General features: G+C 40.0%; 1 protein-coding gene across 1 annotated transcript in view; it reads left to right on the forward strand.

Annotated features, from left to right (window-relative positions):
- The window catches only part of XYLB (xylulokinase), an 82,791-nt gene that overhangs the window by 48,925 nt on the left and 10,085 nt on the right, over positions 1–23,781 (forward strand). Inside the window, exons 16-17 of the mRNA XM_040066569.1 lie at positions 18,158–18,216; positions 22,027–22,114. Coding sequence (XP_039922503.1) covers positions 18,158–18,216; positions 22,027–22,114 — 147 coding nt within the window. The remainder of the gene's footprint in view (positions 1–18,157; positions 18,217–22,026; positions 22,115–23,781) is intronic.

Below are 23,781 nucleotides of genomic sequence, written 5' to 3' on the forward strand. Positions count from 1 at the left end.
TGATTGTCAAGCAGAACCACGGCTGCAGTTCACAGTGAAATCGTGGGGTTGGTTTTGGTGCTGCTTTGACCCTCTGGAGACTTGACCTGCAGTCCTAGTTCATCTAGATGGGTATCTTCATTTTTTTTCTCACATTTGAAATCAGGATGCTGATAATTCCTGTCTGTCAAGGGTGTTCTGAGCACGAATTGACTATTTTTAGACTGAGATTATCAACTCCCTCAGTTGTTAAATGGGAAATGAGATTCAGACCGAGCAACTTGTTTTTTTGGTGCTTAATTCTCAGATGAAAATTCTGCTAAGGACCCTGAACACCAACATGTACAAGGGTCCAGACTTGGATCACTGAAGTCTTCAGGATCACAGAGGGTTATTTGCAGCTTGGATGAGATGTTTGTGTACAAGCAGAGGAGAAAAAAGCAGGCTGACAGTTCTGGAGAGCAGCAGTTGTTGCTTCTGCAAACTTTGAAGCATATGGTTTGGATTTCTGTGTGGTAGGAGAATGGAAGATGTTTTGTAGGGCTCCCATGGTTTCTTCTGGGAATTTGTGGAAGGAAATAGTAGCTGATAGGCCATGTAGCCTTTGCATGGTGAGCATGATGTCTCTGATATGTCAGATCTCTGACACACGTAGTGCACAGGAGACCAGGGTCCATATGGTGAACCTTGATGCATTTTGTATTTCTCCCTTTCCAGCCAGTCAACATTTGAGCTTAAGAAAGGAAACATGAAAGCAGAAATCTGACCATATGGCAACCCTGATTAAGGGGGTGATGTTAGTTTTTTCCACCTTCAAACTTAATGCAGTCATGGTGACCTTGGTGCTCTTTGCTTCCCTATGGTGCATTTCAGCATGAAATGTTTGCTGTCCTGAGCAGGGAGACTGAGGGAGGGTTTGCAATCAAACACTTGTGGTTTTGTTTCATAAGAAAATATGTGCTCTAAAAAAATTCTGTTCAAACTGTCTCATAGTTAAAGTCAGGTTTTAGGGGGCTTTTGTGAGGAAACATAAAGGATGCATCTCCTTTAGGAGACTGAGATCCCTTTTGTGAGTGATACCAGAAATGAGTCTTGAACCGAAACTTAACATAAATCAAGCCAGTGTCTTTGCTATTGGGTTTTGAGTCAGTCTGTCTTCTGCTTGGGGCTATTCTGCCTCTTATGAAATATTCACCAATCCAGAGAGACAGTGTGACTTTGTATAACTTGATGGTGAAGGAAAATCTGCAGGATAAAGCAGATCCCAACTCAGGCTCTGTCCCTGCTGTAAATGGGATTTATGTCCTAACTAAGTCCACAGGCAGCAAGGTGATAGTGTTTATTTGCTGTCTTTCTGATCTTTCTTCAGTTGCACATTTTCCAGTGGAAACTCCTGAGAAACTCCTCAGCTGGCTATTCTGGTCCAACAAAACATATCTGGCAGAAAAATTCTGGCCCAGCTCCTACAGGATTACTTAATAAGTTATGAATTACAGAACAATGGTGCTAATATGTCCCAGGTAATAGTACATAGAATTTCCCATTTTATTTAGTCAGCCTTTGTTGGAGTCAGCGCCTCCCTTTAGATTTTATCTTGTTTGCTGCTGCTATATTCCTATTTTGCATAAGACCATATAAGGAGAGGTCCTAACACTGTCTTGCTCAGGGCCAGACCTTTGTTTTTCCCTTTTTGTGTGATTTTCCATAATTTAGATAGCTTGACAGTGTGTCTTAGTGGATTTTTAATTTTGCAGAACTTGAGTCGATTTGCTGTTGAAAAATTAACCAGTCCATGCCCTTGAAAAGTCATTGCATCTGTTATTACCTCCACATGTGATAAGTTTAAGAAAATGATTAGCAAAGGTGTCACTCATTTCTGCATGCTGTATATCAGATCGGACTGGCTGTGAAGTAGTGAACCATATTAAAGCTGTGAAATCAGCCTTGCTCTACAGGGACTACAACCAGCTGCACCAATTTTACTTTTTTTTTTTTTTTTTTTTTTTTTTTTTTTTTTTTTTTTTTTTTCCCCTTGCAGATTCAGGAATGATTGGAATGGAGTTTGACAGTTTATTTACAGATTTGCTGTGACTGACAGGATGCCAGAGGGGAAATGTTTGTACTCCCTGAAGATAGTTTTTAGTAACTAAGGCTAAATATCTGACAGGACTTCTGTTACAAAACAGAATGTGATCAACAGTTGTGTTACTGCAGAATTCAGTGCAGTTTTTCATTTAAAATACAGCTAAAAATACAGAACTAAAGCCAGCACTTGCTTTAATGTAAAATGTCTCCACAGAGAATTCTGACACTGGTGAATTCAAACTTTCCAGTCCAGTTCTGATCCCTCATCCCTGTAAGAAACTGGGAAAAGGAGAATGAAAGCTGCTCACATGCCATTTTCTTTCCTCTTGATCATTGATTTTCAAACTTAAAATTTCTAGGTTCCCTAAATTTTTCAGTATGGGACTGGACTTCTTGCATGGCAAGTTCAAGTCTCCTTGGCAACCAATGTGTTTCTCTTACATTATGGGCTGCCAGGAGTTCATGGACCATGCACTGAAAACTTACACCCATGTGTGAGATGTTAAGGTTCCTTGAGGTTTAACCTTGAAATGAAGAAAACAAAATTAATCTTGTTTTCCTCTTACATTGATCCCTTGGATTTTTAACTAGTGCAAATGGGCTTTTTCTTTTTCATGAGCATTCTTTTCCTGATTCCCAGTGTAAACCTAAAGCATCCTTGTGGTGTGTAGAAATCTTATACAATGGTAATTTGAAAACAGAAGCCTTTTAAAAGAAGATGCATGAGCTGTATAGTGTATTATGTACAATATATGGGTAGTAATATTATACTTTGTATTCCCAGAATTAATATTAAACTTTTAGTCAGGAAAGGATTTTTTGTTCATTAGGAGCTCTTTGTTCATTTATGAGGCACAGAAGCTTTTGTACATTGCAAAGGTTAACTGTGCTCAGAGTAAAGGTACTTGAATAAATTGTTTTATGGGTAGCAGAGGTTGAAGGTGGGCAGATTTGTCTAGCACAGAGGAAAAAAATATTTTTATTAGATTGTAAGGTGTTAAGAAGTGCTGCCAACTTGCCAAATGTAATCTGAGTATTCATGAGCAAGAAATGCTAAAATATTGCAGGGGACAGAAAAAAGGCAACTGAGTGCCTAACTTGTACTTAAGACAGTCCTGGTTATGCCAAGTGTGACAGATTTTAGTAAGGTTAATTTTTTTCTTAATTTTATTGTTTTTCTGGCTGTATTGATAACCTACAGCAGACTATTATTTACTGCAGGTTTTGTCATAATAAGACTGGACCAAGGAAGAGATGTAGAGTCCAGTGAGCAAAGAATAAATGAGAAAAGGCAAAATCAGCTTTTCCCAGTCACAATCTTCTAGTGAATAAGTCCCTTTTTAATACGGATATGTGAAGAATGGCTTACAGAAAGACCTGGATTCACAGTGCTGCACCACAGCCCTGGGGAAGATTTCTCTGGCTCTCTGGTTACCACCAGGCTGAGCTCATCTCCCCAGTGATGGGGCTCTTCCAACACAGTCTATATTCTGGATGCTACAGATGAACTCTTATTTGCCTTTTTAAATTGTTGGTAATAAAAAGCTAATACTTCTGGGAACAGAGACTGGCACCCAGCTCAGCCCTTTCCTGGTGAATTCTGTTTTCATTAGACTGTGGTTGTTCTGGACCTGTGGCTCTGGCAGTCCTGGCTGCAGAGTGACTTTCGTGTCATGGCAGAGTGAAGGCTTTCTGTGCCTGCACCATTGTCATCCACACACTCAAGGAGATCCTCAGGGAGTGGGGATGGTGGTTAACCTATTGCTATCCTGACTATCAAAACCTTTTCTTGCAGCAAGCCCAACTTTTGTGTGTCACAGCTTTTTACTGGCAGTGATGGCTTTCTCTGCCCCTTGTTATCCATGCAGTCGAGCAGTTCCTCGGGGAATGGGAATGGTGGTTGTGGCTCTGTGGCTCCCTGGGGCCTTTTAGGACTTCAGAAAAGTGACCAGAATAGTCAAAGAACAGTCAGTGAGCAGTGTGCTTGATATTATAGCTGAAGTTCTTCAGCAGCTGGATTATGTTATTAAAAAAAGATTAGATGATATGGCAGGAATGGAGTGCTTTGAGATCAGCAGCAGAGCTGTGAACTGGAATCACGGGCATTACTAAGACTGTCGTCCAGTGCCTAAAGACAAAAGTATAATTACTATCAGAAGGTCATTTTTCTAAGCAAAGGACAGTTGAAGACTGCCTTTACCAGGAAAAAAAAATCAGTATTTGTTGCATTGCATCATTGAATTATTCATCAAGATCAGACACTTTCTTGTTCAATTTACTTTGTCATTTTCTTCTAGCTTATTCTCAGCAGTTTGGATGAAAATATAACACAGTAGCACCTGCTTACAAGAGGCATTCAATTCACTGGATGTCTTGATTGGAAAGACATTTGCTCTGGTCCAAGGCAAAAATCAAATGTTTTTTGTTTTAATGGGACATTCATGTTTTATGGACAAATAGCTAGAATTGGTGTTATGATACCTTTCTCTTAACCTGGTCTTATTACTTTAGTGAGTTATTTCAGACCCTTAATTTAGAATAAATGAGATTTACTCATGGATCAGGTCCTGCATCTTTTCTTCTGTTCTATACAGCCTGTGTTGAAACAAGCGTTTTCCCAGCAGTAAGATTTGATTGTCTAGAAAGGTGTAAACATTCCTTTTTCTGAAATTGCTTCATGTATATAGGTGAAAATAACACTCTCTTAGGAAATTCTAGGCATGGTTAGATTGTTTCAAGACTCTGGTCAGAGTACTGAGATGAGTAAATAATAATTTCCCCGTCACTTCACAAGCTTTCCTTCTTATACACACGTATATAGAGACACTCAGAAACAGGAGACGATCAGAATGTGCCCCCATATGTTCCCCTCACCATGATCCTTTTTTTTCTCTTTTGTTGCTTTCCCCCATAATTTACTTCGTTTGCATATTTTAGTGTTTCATACCATGGTGCCTGAGTCAATTCTCTTTTGAATAATTAAACAGGTACATGCCCTTGGAAAGTCATTGCACCCTTTATTGCCACTTAATGTGTTAACTGTGAGGAATTGGGAAAAGATGTTGTACATTTTTGTTGACTGCTGTTTTATGTGAGGCTTGGATGTGGTGTAGTGAAAGGGACTCGGAGAGTATGCTGGATTTGGGTGAACCACATCTCAGGTACCCAGAGGGTGTACCCAAAATGGAAACCTTATCCTTTTGCATCTGAAAGAAATACGTGAGCACCCTTTTACTTTAAAATAACAACAACAATAAAGATAATTAAAAACAATAATTAAAAATTAAAATTGATTGATAGGTTCAGTGGCTAGTCAGTGATGTCCCATACTTAGCTGGGGCTGGGTTTTAGGTACTGGAAGATTTTGGCCTTTGCAGAAGAAAATTCAACGAGAAGAATTGGCCCTGAGTCCTCCGGGCTGTGTTTCTGGGAGGAGGGGAGGAGAGAAGGAATGAGCAGGAGAAGTTTTTTGGCTTATTAATGAAGATAGCTGAGACTTCTCAGGAGGGATGACAGAGGCAGGTGGGGATTGGGGTGGCTAACACACTCTGAGCTGCTCTGGGTTAACAGGGCACTTTCTGAAAGCAGTGGGGAGCTCCAGGTTGTCATTAAAATCCTGAGCCAGGTGAGCTGGAGCATGGCTGTGCTACAGATGCAGCTCTGGCAGTGATATTATAGGAATTTGTTAAAATTGTGCTGGCTTGGATAAATGAGTCACTGTTGCTGTTGTAGGAACAAGGAGCGTGCGCCAGGGTAGGCCAATGACAAAATGTGCTTTGCTAAATTGCATTTTATTTTACTATTGTCTGGTAGTCATGCTTTACTTTACCCCCTCCTTCATCTAGAGAATAGCCTTAATTGTAAACATATTTCAGTGTCTTTGGTCACTCTAAATGACATTTAGATGTTGGTTTGCCTTCATTGCTCGTTCAAGCCATACTCTTTGCAATTAGGGTGCTTCTAGAAATTTATATTGATTTCTATGTGGGTTGTTGTTTGTTTTTTTTTTTTTTTCCTTAGGATAGGGCATATCTCTGCTTAAATGCTACAAAATAAACCAAGGCAGTTTTTGTTTTTTAATGCCAGCAGATAGGCTTTTGGGATTGTGTGGCTCGTTACTCAGTGTGCAGAGAGGTCTGGGGAGAGATCCCAGCTGATCCCTGTGGCCAAGGCAGCTGCTGGACTCCAGCTCTGGGGCAGGGAGGTGAAATCTCTTCTCTGGCTGTCAAAGGCTGAGAATTCCTTTAAAGCATAAAAATTTTGTCTGGTCAAGCTTGAGAAAAAAAGTGCAGACTGCAGCTTATGCTTTTGATGTGCGAGTTTATTAATAAGCGTAGAAATAGGAGGAAAAGGTTATGGCAGGGTGGGTTTGGGTTCAGTGCAATCGATAGTGATTTATCCAGAGAAAAGGGACTCCATCCATTGATACAGTTCTCTTCTCTTGGCCTTTGGAAGAACTTCCCATAGAATTGCTCAGCTGTGCTTAAAATATCCCCATGTCAGTGTGGCTGGGGTGTTCAGCCAAATGCTGAATGAAACACGCCTGATTTGGGGGTTCATCAGTGGAAGAAAACATGGGGAGTATGGCAGCAGTTTATAAAAGAGCAGCCTCTTGAATTATGGAGATTAACATCTCAGGGAAGGCTACAGGCACAAAGCATACCTAAATAATGATCATTGGTTAAAAGGCATCAGTGCCTTGGAGATAAAGAACTGCTATAGATTGTCAAGGAGATTATCAAAATCCCTCAAACCAGACAGTGTTAATGATGCAGATCATGAAATGTGTGGTGACTGAGACTTAAATGTGAATTTTGATATGGATTGTATGATCACCCATCAAAGGATTCAGACCTGTTGTCTTTTTATGAGTGTTTTCTTTACTATCTGAATCAAATATGTCAGCTCTGCAATCTGTGGCAGGTTAATTGAAATGCAGTGAGAGTGCAAAATCTGAATCAAGCGTGAGGTTGGCAAACTTTGTTTATCCTTTTATTTTTGCAGATCTCTAAAAGTAACCGCTTAACTTGAGAACTGTTGGTGAAATTAGTGTGATTTTCCATCCTTCCTCAGAGAGGAAGTATTTGAGCCGTAAAGGAATAATTTCAAAGATGTCCTATTTGGCCGAATTGAGTGGAGGTGTATCAGGAGCTTGAGGAACATCTCGTTATTAGATAGAATTGTAGTCAAGTTTCAGTGGCCAGTGATGGACTTCATCTGACTTGAGTAAAATTCTGCAAGCAGCATGCCAGAAACACACCAAGGTAATTTTTGTTGTCTTCTTTTTCCTCAGAAATGATTATTTAATTATACTTGAGACATGGAGTGCACATTAGAGGGAGGCATTTACAATGATTGCTAAAGCAAAGGGTGTTTCAGGTTCATCCTTTGTGAGCTGTTCTTGTTCTGCCAAACCCATGTGCACCCGTGGCTGTGAGAAACCTGTGCCACACTGTGCCAGAGCTTCTAACTGAGCTCCAGCCTTTAGATCAAGTGATAGCCTCACACACCATCAGCAGGGGAAAAACAAACCCACCAAGTGTGAATTTGTAAAAGCCTTTGAATTACAGTGTGAGGGGCTGAAAATGTTCTCTCCTTCTCCTTAGCTGGACCTTTGGTTCCCATTGCAATGGACTCTCAGTCTTTAACTTTTATTGATTGTAGGGGAACATGAGGGCAGCAGAGGATGGTTCAGGTGCAAGGATGATACACCAGGTCCGTGTATGCACAACACAGCTGCAGGGGATTGTAATAAGAGTAGGAATTTAAAAAAGCCTTTTGTCAACGGAAAGTCTCCACTTTTCAGTGGCATAATCTCACACATTAGGGTGTGTGAGAGAGTTTTTTTTGTTCTGAGGGGTTGTATTGTTCACTACCCAACAGTGTACCCTTCCTAGATCTAATATTTCATTTAAAAGCAATTTGCCTGAATGAAATAAAATATGCATGATGGGTGAACACAGATGAGCTCTGTTAATGTATTCTAATTAACTTGCTAAAAATATTTTAAAATCTTAATAAGCTTAAAGAGAATTTCTGATGATCAGATGCTATGTTAATGAGCATGGTATAAAAACATAAGAAGGTAAAGTGGAAAGCTGATTGGCAGTTCCAGTGCTGTCTGTGTACTTAACACTTTTCTTGGGTAGAAGAAAGATCTTTGAGTTAAATTTTACCTTTTGTCTTGGTAGCTAATTTCTCAAGATCTATTTCTAGAAAGCTTAATGAGCAAAACAGAAAAAAAAAAAAAATTTTACCTGTTTGATTTGGGGTGTAGGGGATATTTTATTGCTTAATTATGCCATAGAAAAACATGCTAAGGACATTTATAATAAAGTATCTGTGTTCTTTGTGTGTGGGAGAATGACTCTTTTCCTTTTATATATGCCATAAATCTCTGATTGTAGTCCTTTTTCTCTCCAGGCTATTAGGTTTCTGCAGACTGTATTTCATTCCTTAGCACCTATAGTTGCCTGGCAACAACATCTGATTTACATGAACCCAGCCCCGTGAATGAATAGTTACCTGGAACCTTTCTGTGCAGAAACCCTCACAAACGTAGCAGTTCTCCCATTCACTGTGACAATTATTAGGAAATATTAATTGCTTCTCCCTATTCATCTTTCCACAGCCTTTGTTTTTCAGTTAAAGGGGAACAAACCGTATTCTCTGTTTAGCTCTAGCCTGCCAGAGGTCACACAATTCATTTATAAATAATCCACTTGGAAAGGAGGAGGTTTATTAATAACAGAAGGCTTTAGTGCTGCTCAGAGACCCAACTGGTACAAGTGGTCCCCAGTGCTGTGTTCTTTAGGTACAGAAAGAATGAGTTCAGAGGAGTGAAGTAACTCAGCACAGTCACACAGAGCAGGTCAGCGTGATTTTTTTCCTGTGAGTAGGTCTGGTAGAGTTTTTAGGGAGAAAAATGTTTCTGCCTCAATTTATTTTCTTCTCTTCTTGATACATGGAACTTAGCTGAACAAACAAAATAAACAGATTTTCTGCTACCTCAGCTAGTGTTTGTTACACCCTCCTATCAATTAATTTTTTTTCTTGTGAAGTACTTCTCCACCTGTAGGTTATTTCTATTGAGAGGAGTAGGAGGTATGAAAGAGAAAAATCAAGAAGAAAAATTCTTCACACTGAATGAACACAAACCCATCTTGCTGGACTAGGAGATGAAAAGCTACAGGCAATATTTGCGGGTGCCAAAACAGTTGTAATAATTCTTTTGAAAAAAATGTTTGAAGAAAACACCCAAATTGCCTTGTTTTGGGAGTTCTTTTCTGGTTTTTATCAGGCTTATCCTTTGCAAAAATAAAATATTGCGTGGGCTTGACTCTGTTGCATTTCCAGGGGCTTTTGTTGCTGTTGTTGATAAGACACAAAGGCTGGTGTGGAGGGAAGCAGAGCAGACCTGAGAGCTGGTAGAGATCTTCTTTGCAAATCCAGATCCAAAACTGATTTCCCCCCAGGTTTTTTGTGCTCTGGGTTCCTCTAGAATCAAAATACTTGATAGCATGTTCTTTTTTCTCATCACTTACGTGACATTCAAGGTCAGGCCATTGCACCCTGTGCCTTTTAATTATATCCTGTGGCTTTAGGTAATGCTGAACTTGCAGCTCATTATTATTATATTTTCTCCTGTGGACATGTCTTGCTACTGATGCTCATACTCTGCAGGTTAACTAAGGCAGAATCGAATGCATTTGTGATCTAAGTAATGAAGAGGCCTTTGTTCTATTCTTGGTTGTTCTTCTGATTTTGTGTGACCTTGGGTGGCTCATTTATCTCCTTGCTTGCTTTTCTCATTTTAACCTTCGATGGATGGTGTCTTATGTTGATTTGCCAACGTGATTTTCTATTTCCCTTAGAAGACTTGCTGAATATTGGCATGTGAGGACAAATCTTTGTCAAAAATGGTGGGTTTTGTCTTCCTAAATAACTCAGTAACAAGCATTACTAACTGATGTGTGATCTGTAAAGCCACATGTAGTACTTACACACATCCTAACTGTGAATGGGCATTGCAGGGTATGTATTTTGCTGAGTTTCAAACACAAATTTCTCATGGGTTGGAATACTTTGAGGAGATACTGAACTGTGCTGCAGTGCTGCCTGCAGAGCACATTGAAAAAAATTGGTTTTAGTCAGTGGAGAATGCCTAAGGTAGCAGTGACATTTTTATTAAAACTAATTTTTGACCATATCTGGCATGTACCTGTCTCCGGGTGAGCATCTCACCTTAGCCTGGGAACTGAGCAGCTGGAATTGTCAGGGTTGCCAGAGGCACTGGAATGTAGCTCAGTGCAGAGCCCTCCAAAGCCCTGGGGACCACAGGACACCTGACCTCCTCTCACATGGCACTGCAGGGCATGTGCCTGTTGGAGCTACAGACATTCAGAGCCAGGACATTCTCTCCAAAAAAGTTCTCCCAGGCAGTTTTCCAGGGCAAGGTCCTCTGTGATTTATCAGGAGTTTTTATGAAGTGGTAAATATCTGGGTAGGCAAACTGACAACATGCAGTCAGACACTTGTGGGACAGACATTTTTAGTGCTCTTACCAACTCTGCTCTTTGTTTTTTGATAGTGGTTTCAGAGGTGAAGACATTTCTGCGAGGTAATCGTACTAAACCAGCAGCACTAAGCATCAGTGGTTTGTGGTCTTGAAATGACGTCTTTTAATGAGTGGCAGAACATAATATCCTTAGCTTACAAAAAAGAAATACAAGATGTAATTTAATTGCGGTCTGTAAAGTGCCAACATGTGAAGGGGAAACCTAATTTTAATAATAAGGCTTTAACTGGAAGGTGAAAGCCACAAAGATCAAGTAGCTAGAAGTTTAAAGAATAAAAATATAAATTATGGGAAGAGTGCAACTATTTAAAGGCATTAAACATGAAAACAGTCAGTAGACACAGTAAATTTTCAGTCACTTTAGCTGAAGTTTCCGTGTCTTTCTAAGGTCACTGTAGTTCAGTGATTACAGATCTGGACTCTGGCCTCACTGTGTGGAAGTTGTATGATCTTGTTTAGGTAAATGGTCCACTCTGATCTTTTACTATTTTGGAGCTGTCTGCAGCTATGTTATAAAAAACTGGATGCGATGGCCAGATTTAAAATTCCTGGTTGACATCTCCTCTATGTTTTGTTTTCAGACTGGAACCACCTGCTTCAGAAGATTTTTTGACAATCAGTTGGTTTGTCACATTGGTTCCAGATCTCTTGTTTATTTGCTGAATGATAGGAATTCTGGAGTGGAAGGTGAAGGCAGAGGTGTTGCCAAGAGTCTCATGAATAATTGTGACAACGCAGGGTAAATCGAAGCAAAGTTGTTCTTTGTTAGGTTAAGCCTTTAATTGGAGCCTTGGTTACTTTATAGATGTTTGAACAACTGCTGAATAGTTTTGTGGCTACTACTATTTTCTCCCAACACACAGTTATTATAATATCCAAACTTTGAGTAACAAAAGATGAAAACTGCCAAAAAATAAAAAAAATTAAGCTTGATGTAAGCAGTTACATTGGCACATGAATCCTTTTTATCTTACTACTTCATGAAATATGTTACTTATTTTTTTCTTTAATGAATTAATTCAGAAACTAGAAATTAGACGAGCAAGAGATAGCAAAGTTCATTAAACTGCTTCTAGTAATAATGTCTTCCGGAGAGGACTTCCCCCAATACATTTTCAGTGTTGACCAAACAGATTTTAAGTGTTCATAGAATCACAGAAGGGTTTGGTTTGGAAGTGATCAAAGTGGTTTAAAGACATTCTAGTTCCAACCCCTCAGCCATTTCTTCTATCTCTTTCCTTAAAAGCTTCAGAGAAATATTTTTCTAAAATATTCAACCTTTATCTACAAAAATTATTTGTCTGAATCTGCTGCTTTCCCCCACCTCCCCTTGCTGTAAGCTCTAGTGCTGAGTTGTGGATTTTTTGTTTTTAATACCTTTGGAATTTGTCCCAGACTTCATCATAATATTCTGTCAAATAGAGACCTGTGTCTAAAAAAAAATAAATTAAAAAAATCACTGTGAATTGATAAGCAATTGCAGCTCTGCAGTATTTCTACAAGAATTGCAAATATTTCAGAGGTCTTGTTGCGAGTGTGTCGATGTATATGTTATAACAATGTTATGACTATTGATCTGCTTGTTCTCAAAGAAGTCTTTACCACTCATGTACCAAAATTTTCCCTGCAGTATAATTCTGCTGCAGTCAATGAAGTTGAATTGTATCTTGAGTAGATTTTGTTTCCTCTGTAGTACCTCTTGGGCTATGTGGCTTTTTGTGGGGGGCGATCTGCAGTAATATAAACTGCTGTTAAGAGATAATTTATGTGCATGTTTTTCTTTATTTCTTCCTGAAATCCATGAAGAAGGAGAAGGCTTTGAGTCAACATAAAATTTAAAATTATTCTCTGAGCTGAGTTAGACCAGGAGGATTTTCAATAAGGTGATTAGGTGCCTTCAAGCTTCAGATTCTGAAATCCTAAGTTTTGTCTTGTTTGAAATAAGGTCTTAGGAAAGCCAAATTTGACATCTTCATGAGGAGCAATTTCTTGAGAGCATAAGGTGGCCTGTGACTATCAGTGGTACATGAGCCTTGGTTCCTAAATTGTTCCTACTCTGTTTCAACTTAGTTGTCGCTCCTCTGCTCATTTTAGTTGGTGCCATTCTTGCCTTGCAGCAGTGTGAGCAAGAAGAATCATGCCTGGTCTCCCCCACATCATTGTAGAGACTTTATCTATGTAAGTAGCATAAATGTTGAGAATATTAGGCATATTTGTCACTTCTGCTGAGAAAATACAGGCTTTTTTTCCCTTTAGTTGAATTACAGCTGATTTAATGGTAGCTCTACTACAGTGGCCTTAGAGGCTGATGATCAATTCTATCTGTAAAAGTTGTTTTCCTTCCTCAGGCACTGCATTTAAAAAAAATAGGACTAAATTTTGTGTCTGGAAAATTCCTGACAAACATTTGAGCAACCCTGAGTGAAAAGTAAAGCATGTTACAAAATATATAAAAACTTCTTCACTTGCCAGTTAGAAAGCAACCATCCTCTATGGCAAACCTGGCTTGCTTTTGCCAGCAATGGATTAGCTGATCCTTCAAAGTTAAAGTCAGAAACTCTTCTAAAAAAATAGGTTTTGAATGGCTTTTACTTGGGCAGCTGTATTTGTCTAAATTAAAAAAAAATAAATAAAAGGAAAAGGAGAAAAAGGGTATATTCCATTACTTTTGCCTCCTTCATGTAGATATTGTTTAGGACCCAGTCCTAGAAGTCTCAGGCACATAGAATACCGTATTTAAAAGGGGTTAGATGAGAGAAATCTTTTACCATACTGGGAGTTAAATTTTAGTGTCTTTATATGAATAACGAAAATTAGCATGGATTTTGGAAGAGTTAATAAGCAAGGAGGATGATTTTGGAATATTTGTTTGATAAATGGGACAAAATAACCATGTATTTTTGTTTTGTTTTTTCTTGAATGGAAAGCTAGCAAATACTTTTAAAAAAAATTATAGTGTTTGAAGTTAATCAGAGAAATAAAGGAGGGGCTTTTCTTGTTGCTTGCAAATTGTAAATTGCAGTTATTTGCAATCATGCTTATAACTGGCATGGGTTCATGTGCATAATCAGCTGCTTTTTGAATACATGTTCTATTGTTCTGTTTTATTTATGGATTCAGTTGTGATGAGAAAGATGTTATGAAGCTGTTTGGGTAAATGCTTGGAACTGTCTTTTAAGAGTTTTGAAAGTCAGGGAGTGCCTGTAGTTTGGGGTACAAACCAGGACTGTGGGCAGCACTGAAAATTTAGATGAAAATGTTGAGGGGTTTTCAGCTTCAAAATGGAAGGTCAAATTCTGGTTTTGGGCTTTGAGGTGCATGAACCAGCAAAATTCTCTAGTGACACAGTGACACAAACACTCTGTTTTTATGTCCATTTGAAATGCAGCAAGACCCAAAATCACTGAGGTCAGGAGTCATCCCACCAATTTCAGCATCTGGATCTGTTACCAGTCTGATCTGACCCACTCCTGGTGGAACAGGAGGCTGAATTTCTACCTCCAGGCTCCTTGCACGAATGACGTGGCAGAAGACTTCTGGTGATAATTATTAGCGATATCCTTCTGACCGGTGTGAGTTTGCTGATATAATTATTTTTCTTAATACCTACATCTGTCATCATAGAACCATAGAATGCCCTCAGTTGGAAGGGATGCCAAGAATCATTGAGTCCAGCTCCTGGTCCTGTACAGGACATCTCCAAGAGTCACACCCTGTGCCTTGAGAACATTGTCCAAACACTTCTTGAACTCTGTCCGGTCTGGTGCTGTGACCACTTTCCTGGGGAGTCTGTTCAGTGCCCAACAACCCTCTGGCTGAAAACCTTTTTCCTAACATTCATGCTAAACATCCCCTGACACAACTTCAGGCCATTCCCTCAGGTTCTGTCACTGTTACCACTGAACAGAGATCAGCTCCTGCCTCTCCTCTGTGGTTGAGGATTTACAGCGATGCAGGACTGCAGTCTTTTTGGGGCCACTGACAATGCTGACCGTATATAATCATAATTTCCCTCTATTCTCAGTGACAGATTTTTTTCTTTTCACTATGTACCTTTCAATGAAAGCAATATTTTGGCTGAAAGCAAGAGATGAAAGAAGAGATGAAAAAGAAACTTTAAGACCACTCAGTTCTTGCTGGATCTCTGTGGAAGGCACAATGAGTATTTTTGTGTGCATAGTAACGTGCACAGAGTGTGCTGCCTTCTCAGCCTTATGTGGGAAAGTGCCTTTTGCTCAGGCTTCCCATATAATCAAACTTCTTTACTTGAGTCTTTCTCCTTCCTCCTGTCCAGTGGGAACCATTATTTTAACTCTGTTTTGTTGGGTCAGTCACCACATTCCACAGAAGAGAATAGATCTCCAGAAGATGTGCCCGTAGCAGAACAACGCTGTGCAGTGTGCAGCTGCACAAACACCTTCTAGATAGGGTTAAAATTCAGCATCAGCTCTCTAAAAAATAATTAGATTTTCAATAAGAAGGAAATAAACTGGTTGGTTAGGTACGATGCAGGGAGCTTTTAATTAAAGGATGTTTAAATCTGATTCTCTCAACTGTCAAAGAATTGAATTCTTGAATTATGTTTGCTACAGTTGTTGTTGTTGGGGTTTATTTTAGTAACACTGTGAGGTTCTCTTTGTGCAGTGCTGTAGGGGATGAATGGTAGCTCCTGACAGATTCAAACACAGCTGGCTGAGAACACTGCTGGTGATGGATGAGCAATGTCTCTGTTAATGCCTTTTATACATAAATGATGGGCTTGCTTTATTTATTTATAAGATGTATCCAATTACACATCTCAGAGCAAATGTCCACTGTTCAGTAAAGCACACAATATTGGCATTAAAAAGACAATCCCTGAAATCAGTGATCAATGTATTTTCCTCATTCTCTGGAGAGAGACTGAAATAAGAAGTAAACCTAAAATTCAGCAAATTCAAGTAGTTCTTTAGGGACCTAATCCTTGTCTGTAAAGAAGTGACTGAAACTCAAGGAGGGATGATGTCATCTCTGCTCTGGCCACTTGCAGAGCACCACGTTCACCTGAGATTTTGCTCCCGTGTGTCCTGGATGGATCAGTCCCACCTGTACAGCTCAGAGGCTGTCATCCCACAGCGACGGCTAAAGCTCACTTGGCTGTAACGTGCTGGGATGTGTTCCAGTGAAGTGAGCCATCTTTTTTACTCAGAGAGGAGGAGAATGAATGGTTTTGCCCTTCATGTAGGTTTTTGGGTGCTTTTTCCGTGTGTCTGTGTGTGCTTGTACTCATGAGTGGATCCAATTTAGAACGTGAGCTGTCCAACCAATGTTAGAAACTTCACAGTGTAAATTAAGTTAGTTTCTTTTATCAAGTAGTTAGGTATATTCTGAAACAATTCTTAATATTTTGCTACAAAATAATGTCTGGATTAAGGTGGGTGTGCAGATAGCAGCATGCTAAACAATTTTAGGCTCGAGATCTGGTTTGGCCTCTTGGAAGACGCCTAACTCAACTGATAGTGGGGCAAACGCTTACTTGTGTGTGGTCTGTATTAAATAGCAAATGCACTGTAAATTCACCCCTGTATTTCTGAAAACTTATTGATATAGAAGTGGCTTGAATTACAGTGATAGCCTGAATTTATAATGTCGCCAAAACCCGAAGGTTCTGACCTTGCAAGGAGCAAGTCTCCCATCCACTCCTGGATTCCAAATGCAAACATTTTGGAAGTTGTGGAGCAGAAGCCCTGAGACAGAGAGCTGGCATGCTGATGGCAGTGCAGGAAGCAGCTGAGCTAAGATGTTCTCACAGGGGTGGTTGCTGTTTGGCTTTGGCACTTTTAGGTTCCCCACTGTTCTTTCCTGATGGTGGGAGCCCAGCAGTGGATTCAGCCCCTTTCCAGAGGCACTGGAGAGCAAGCCTGACTTATCCTTTGGTTTGAACTGCTGGGAAGTGGAGCCAGTGTGTTTGTTTCTCATCCTGTCTTGCTTTCTGTCTCTGAAATGTGGTGTTTTCATGTTGGATGTGGTAGCTCTGTGAGAATTTATATTCACAACAAGGTTTAGCAGGACATCATTGTGACTACCAGGCAAATAATTTAGAGTTTGGTTTGGTTTCTAGGAACAGAGGCTTACTCATTATTTTTCACTGGTTTCTGTGCTATTATGTTGTTGTGATAATCTTGGCAGGAATCTGTCACTCTGTGTTGGTATAATTGAAACTTGTTTTCCCTGAGGAATCCCTCTGCTGCTTGTTTTATTTGTTTACTGACATTGACAGAGATCCTAATGGCTTTTAAAACCCAATTTGTGCATCACTGAATATCCTCCAAATAGGAAAATAAAATTAAATTTATCAGTAAAATAGGGTCCCCCATGCAATGCTTTGTCTGGGTCTTGGGCTCCACCTGAGCACCCAGATGGGGGTCTGGAAATGGTGTGGTGAGCTGCATCTTCTGATTATTTCTAATTCTGTCTTGGGGGCTTTTGTCATTAAGATACTTGAAAGGATAAATGACAATAAGTTATTTAGGTCATCAGTGTAAGTTGCCCAACTTCGCCTTGTGAGAAATAAATTCTCTTTAGCTTTTATTAAAAAGGAAGTTAAGATAACAAAACAATAACCACAATGAAATTTCCCTTTTGGGAGGGTATGCATGATGGTATCACTTATTATTGTCATAAATCAGGGTAATTAAGTGTTTAGATTTTTTTTTTTTTTTTTTTTAATGTGTGATGTCAAAGAGTTTATGCATTTATTTTGTTTTAAGCCTTTGAAGAACTTCAGTGAGACTGTTTGGACTATTTCTGTCCGTAATGCCTTGCTGAATTGTGATTGTGGATAGATGTGTGGCTTGTTGCATCCTGCGCTCCAGAGGAGCATGCACACAAATAAATGGTGAGGCAGACATGCAGGAATGTAGAAGAAAGGATGAGCTTCTTTAAGCCTAAAGAGCACAGGATATATTTTTTAACTGCCCCAAAGCTGTGGGTTTGCACTGGATGAAGATTCAGATTTTTTTATTTTTTAATTTTAGTGAACTGATTTAGACCATCTCTAATTGCCTTTTGACACACTTCCTTGTCATTCAAGCGCATAGGGATTGCCTAGGTTTCAGTGAACTCTGACTGCGAACGTCATGAGGAGATAAGTTTGGAAAATACTGCTGATTTTAAAGGTTATCTGTCAGTTTGTATATATACAGCTATGAGCCAAACCAATGTGACCTCAAACCAGAGCTGTAATATAATAACACTGCCTTTCTTACTTGTATCTCCTTTGCAAATCTCCCTGACGTTGATAGCACTACAATAATAATAGATCTGCAATATTTATGTGGCCTCTTCTAAGGAAGTGTTCTAATGTGCCTTGGAAAAGTGGGTAATTAGCGTTATCTCCTTTTTTACAGAAGGTAAATTAGAGGTACAGAGAGAGAACCCTGACTCCCACCTCCTTGTTCTCACTGTACTTGGTTCAGTAGCACAAATCCTGACCATATGCAGTCAGTCTGATTTGTACTTTTTATTGCATTGCAGTGCCTAGAACAAGGATTTTGGCTACTGGTGGTGCATCCCACAATAAAAAGATCTTACAGGTAAGTAGAAAATTAAATCTTGAACTGAACTTGCAGTTACATCTCCATTTTTATTTTGCTATATTGAATCCAAATCACTGCAGCTACAGAGGAAGGTGAGGATATGGAGTTGTGCATCTGCTGCAGGTCTTTGGGGTTTTTCTTTAGGTTTAGAGTGAAAACCTTTAGCCCAGTGCTAATTTTACATTGAACTTAGAGTTTTTTTCACACTTGACTGGTTTTATGAATGTGTATCTGAGGCACTGGTGATTTCCAGGTCTCATCACTTGAAATCAAACCAATCAGCAAAGAAATCACAAAGAAACTTCTTATGTAATACTTGAGTTGTTTTTTTTTTTAATTGTTCAGGTCCAAGTTGAACCATTGGTTTCTTTAAAATGAAGGGGAATTATGCTGGTGTTAAACATTGAAAAAACCCAACAAACAAACAAACAAACAAACAAACAAACAAACAAACAAACAAACAAACTCCCTCATACAATCCTCGACCCCCTGCCTTTGTGTTACTTATTAGCATCATATTGTTTGCTGGGAGGAAGCTTCACTTTTTTAGGGTTGTTCCTCTCTCTTCCCAACCTCCTCTTTTGCTGCTGCTCCACATCCAGCCTGGGTGAGATCCCTCATCCATCTTGTGGAGAGCAGGGAACCGTGTGCTCTCTGTTTCTGCCCGCTGAGTCTTGGCAAAGCCTCGCTCACAAATGGGGAGAGGCCTCTCACCTGGCCTTCGACAGCACAGAGCGAGACATCTGGATTGGGATTCACCCTGCCCGAAGCCAGTCATCTGTGATGAGATGTCTGTTTATGATCTGTCAGCCCTGGAACAGTCGGGGGAGATCCCGTCTGTCGCAGCGCAGAGGAAAACGGATGGTGTTTTAACTTAACAAATGGAAATGTCTCCCTCTGGGTGATCCGAGGAGCTTTCTGCGCTCCAAGGGCTGCCTTGACGAGCTCTGCTTTAACCACAGGCTCCAACACTGTCCTGGAGGTAGACATGTACACCAGAAGTCCTAATCTTGGGCCAGGTCTTATCACCAGTGATAAGAGTGAAATGTTTTCTGGGGATTCCATTCCCTTCCCATCAGCTCCAGAGGGTCGAGGCCAGCCTCAGCTGCACACCTTTCTCTTTGACAATTGCAGTCAATTCTCTGCTCCACAAAACCTGAGCTGGATTAAATGGAGGTCGAAGAGCCAAAAAGCAAAAAGCTGTTTTCTCCTAAGTCATCTAAACCTCGTGTAACTGCTGGTTGTACAGCTGATTGGGGAGCAGCAAATTTGGCATGTTTTGCCTGCAGATGTCACTTCTCTTCACCTGCTTTGGATACTTTGCCTAAGAACGTGACACTGGAAAATTAACTGATTGGTTAATCGCTTGAAACATTGGTCCTTACAGGAGTAATTCTGCGAAGGGGACATCAGGAAAGATTGGATTCACAGATGAGTTTGTTTTTAGAGCTGTATTTCCAGTTTGGGTGCCAGGAGGATCTCCTTGCTGTGGAATGAAGGCAGCGAAACAAATGTTCTTAAAATACATAATTTGGCAACATACACAGCTGAAAAATCATGGGATTGGGAGTGGTGGCTGGGGTGCTTGCTTTTCACGTATAACAATTCAGCTGGTTTTAAAACTCATTAGAAGTGCCTTAAAATAATATGATCAATACAGTGTCATTCACTTAATTCAATCACTGGTTAATTGGATCTTTCTTTTTAATTTAATCAAAACCTCAGAAACCATATCAGTTGCATAAAGAATAACAGCTTCCACCCTTATCATGGTCAATTTTGGATAATTTGTTCCAGGGCTACAAAAGACTATCATTTAATTAATCAGCATTCAGGAACTCCTATATTTTACACCACAAAGGAGACAACTTAGGAAAATCTGTTAAAAAAGAATTTAGTAGGGCAGCTTTCTCCACAGTTCCAGGAAGCTTTTTATAACATATGTGGTGCTTAATTAACAACCACATGGAACACAGTGAATTATCTTAAGCACTAGAACCTCTGACAGTTTCTTTTAAAATTATTTGTGAGAGACACCACAGTGCCAAAGACTTACCAAATATATGAACTTAGAATAATTTTTATTTTATAATAGTAATAAAAAAATTATTTGTTAAATTGTTAAAATGTTATTTGTAGTATTACAGCACTTCTTAGCAATCAGTATAGAGTAGAGCTGCATTGTATGAGGCTCTCCAGAAATGCAAAAAAAAAAAAATTGTTGTCCAAAAGATTGTACAATTTTAACGACAAGAAATGCCCACTAGAAATGAGGTGAAGATGCAGATGGGGAATGTGTTGAAATAAAGTGGTAGCATTGGCTGGCAGGATGGGCAGTGGGACTAGAGCTCTGTGACTTTAAAATTTCCAGAGGACTTTTTAATAGATAACCATGATGAATTTTTCATTTGTTCTCTAGCACTGAAGCTCATGTGTTACTCAATGCTTGCTTGCAAATGAAATTATCCAATCCCGACTTCTCTGTCTTACCAGAAGACAGTGTTTTAAGTGTATAAGCTCAGGCTTCCATTGGGTTCTAGTGAGCAAACAGCCACTTTCATTTAAATTGTGAAAATCAGTGATTTTCAAAAGTTTTGAAGATTCTGCACAAAATTTCAGAGGAAGAAAAATCCTTTAGAAATTTCATGTACTGTATATTTCTAGAGGTGATATGGATTGAATTTCTTAGTCATCTTTTATGAAACCCTGGGGTCCATTCACAGCAGGGTTATAAATTCCAGGGTCAGGGTTGCCTTGCACTAATCCAAATGGTTTGGAATGCTGGGCATTCTGGCAATATTTTAGACTCAATTGCATGGATTTAAGTCAGGTGAGACACTTTTCCCTTTGGCAAAAGTAATAAAACCAGCAGAGGTTATATCTGAATTGTTTCCTGCTTCTTGCATTGCTCAGCCTGAGGGGCACCTGCAGTCGTAGAAGTGATGAAACCAAAATGAAAAGCATTTGCTGACAATGTTTTTGGAAAGGAGTTATTGAACCTCCTATGTCCCTATCCAAATATGTCTTAATTTTTCCCCTTCTGTATTGTTTTTCTAAACCTAAACTGTGGGGAAGAGCTCATGTACTCAGTGGATGTGAGGTGCTGATGGTGTTGATTCCAATGCAGAATGATGCCTGGTGGAATAACTTTAATATCTGTTGGATGCCATAATAAATTCTTTGCCTGTAAAACTTTATTTGTATTACTCAAGCCAAGTGTCTCAATATATCTTCACAGCTAAGGTTCCCTTAAAACCAGGACAAATGGTAAATTTAGAGACTATGTAATCAGGTCCTGTGTCATTCTCCCTGCTGATCCTAATAGGATGGGAATGGTGGAGATGAAGAAAGGTTTGGCAGGCCTTCACATTGCTGCAGGTTTATTTTTATCCAAGTATAGAACTGAGGAGCCATGACTGGTTCTTCTCTTTTTCCTTCCCGCTTGAATCAGCCTTAACTCAATGGAAGAAAACAGGCTCCACTTATGGGTTCTTGTCCTTGCCCTGAGAAAAGCCTTTAGCATGGGCTGATTCTGTGAGCTTTTGAGGGATGACACTTGAACCAGGGCTCCTCTGAACTGTAACCAAGAGATCTGGAGAGAAATGGGACTTTATTTCCTGGCTAGAGTTACATCTGTAGCTCAGACCCTGTTGTGTGACAAGTTCAGGCCTCATTGTTGCCTGCAGTGCCTCTTTCCACGGGTTCCTGAGTGCATGGCTGGGGCTTGGGACAGCTGCTTGTTTTCCTGAGCAGTGATGAAGGATTTCTTTTCCCTTTGTGTTTCATGGATGCTTTGATGCTCCTCAGGTCCTGTCTGACGTGTTCAACGCACCTGTGTTCACCATCGACACGGCCAACTCTGCTTGTCTGGGAAGTGCTTACAGAGCAATCCATGGTAAGGAGATGCTTGTGAGCAGTCAGGGAATTTAATTTCCCTTGGTTAATACTTGGGATTGACGTTACTGGGCATGAGGGGGGAGTGAAGCTGTCCGCATCTGACTGGAAGGTTGCAGGGGTCAAAGAGGGATTTTTGCTCTTAGTACACTTGGATTAAGCCAGAGAATATAATTTACATTGTAATTCCAAGCCTGGTGGCTGCTTCTCAACCAAGGGATGGGGTGTGGGGAAGTGTTGGTACTGCCCAGGGAAGGTCTAGGACCTTCACATGTTGAGTTGCTACATCCATGGGAGAATACAGCCAACTGAAGGTGATGCTGCAGCCTGCTGCCCCAGTTTGTGGACTGGGCTGTAAACTGGGTTTGGCCATTTCAGCAAATGGCCAAACCAAACAAAAGGTTGATCCCAGCAAAGAACATCAATGAGGGCAGGGACAAGACCTATAATACTGCTGGCCAGTATTAAACCTATATTTATCTTCCAGCTTCTAAACATCAAGTTGAAAGATATGCAAGGTGTCCTGGGCTCCATGCAATTTCTCTGGTAAAAGCATGAGTCTTGGGATACTCTTAGGTTGACCAGTCATCTTGCTTGCTGTCCTGCATCACTCACTGTAATATAACAATCCAACCCCTAGGATTTACATTAATTAACTTACATCTATTAATGCATGTGGGTGTGTGTTAAGGGTGGGCCATCAGCTATTTAAGACTTGAGTCCCAACCATGAATTTTTATCCATGTATTTTAAAATGGTTTCTAATATCTTACAGCTAAACAATTTAAGGAGTGTGGAAGTTCTTGTTTGGTCAATTTTAGTTAGCCTCAGGTTTTTTTGATTTGAATCTTTAAGATTTGGGCCTTAAGACAGGGGTAACTTTTCTACAAGTTCATGTAAGACCATGGGATTACAACAAGCATGGAAAAGATAGGATCAGCCATCAGAAGAAATCAGCCAAGTTTTAATTTTAGAAGCAAATTCTGCTGTCACATTATATAATCTAAAGACTACATGATCTCTTGCATTTGAAAACAGCACATAAAGTTGCACAACCAAAACCTGAATTGTTGTGTTTAATGCACACAGCATGCTCTTCTCCTTATCTCCAGAAAAGGCAAAAGGGTTCTGTCAGGTCTAGTAGGTTTTTGCCCAACAGTGGAAACACTTGGGTTATCTGTGTATTTGAAGACACAATGGGACCATTTTTGCACCTCATGGGTCGAGTTTCCAAACTGTTTTTCTTTATACTCAAACTTTGCCTTCTGCTTCAGAAGCCTCCCAGCACCTGCAGGGAAACCCCTTGTCCTTGAATGCATGTGAAACGTGGAGCCATTGTTAAAGTTTGTGCAGATATTTTGTGAGTGTGGGAGATGAGTATTCCCTCTGCCAGTTTGGCATATGAGATGTGGAGGCTTGGCTGACAGAGCGTTTGAGCGAGGATTTCGGACGCCGTGCTGATGGAGGGACTCTGCTCACATCCTCTGCCAGCCAAGCCCCAGGGGGTTTGCTGTGTGTGCTCCTAAATGGCATTTTTGATTGATGCTTTCAGCTGCCTCGCTCTTGGCCAGGCAAAGGAATTGATGAAAAGTGAGGACTTGCTGATATAAATGAAATACTGATAGCGAGGGCTCTTTAATAACATTACAATTTGTATCTGGGGTGTTT

This window comes from Hirundo rustica, chromosome 1 (genome assembly GCF_015227805.2).
Source record: "Hirundo rustica isolate bHirRus1 chromosome 1, bHirRus1.pri.v3, whole genome shotgun sequence".
Lineage (NCBI taxonomy): Eukaryota > Metazoa > Chordata > Aves > Passeriformes > Hirundinidae > Hirundo > Hirundo rustica.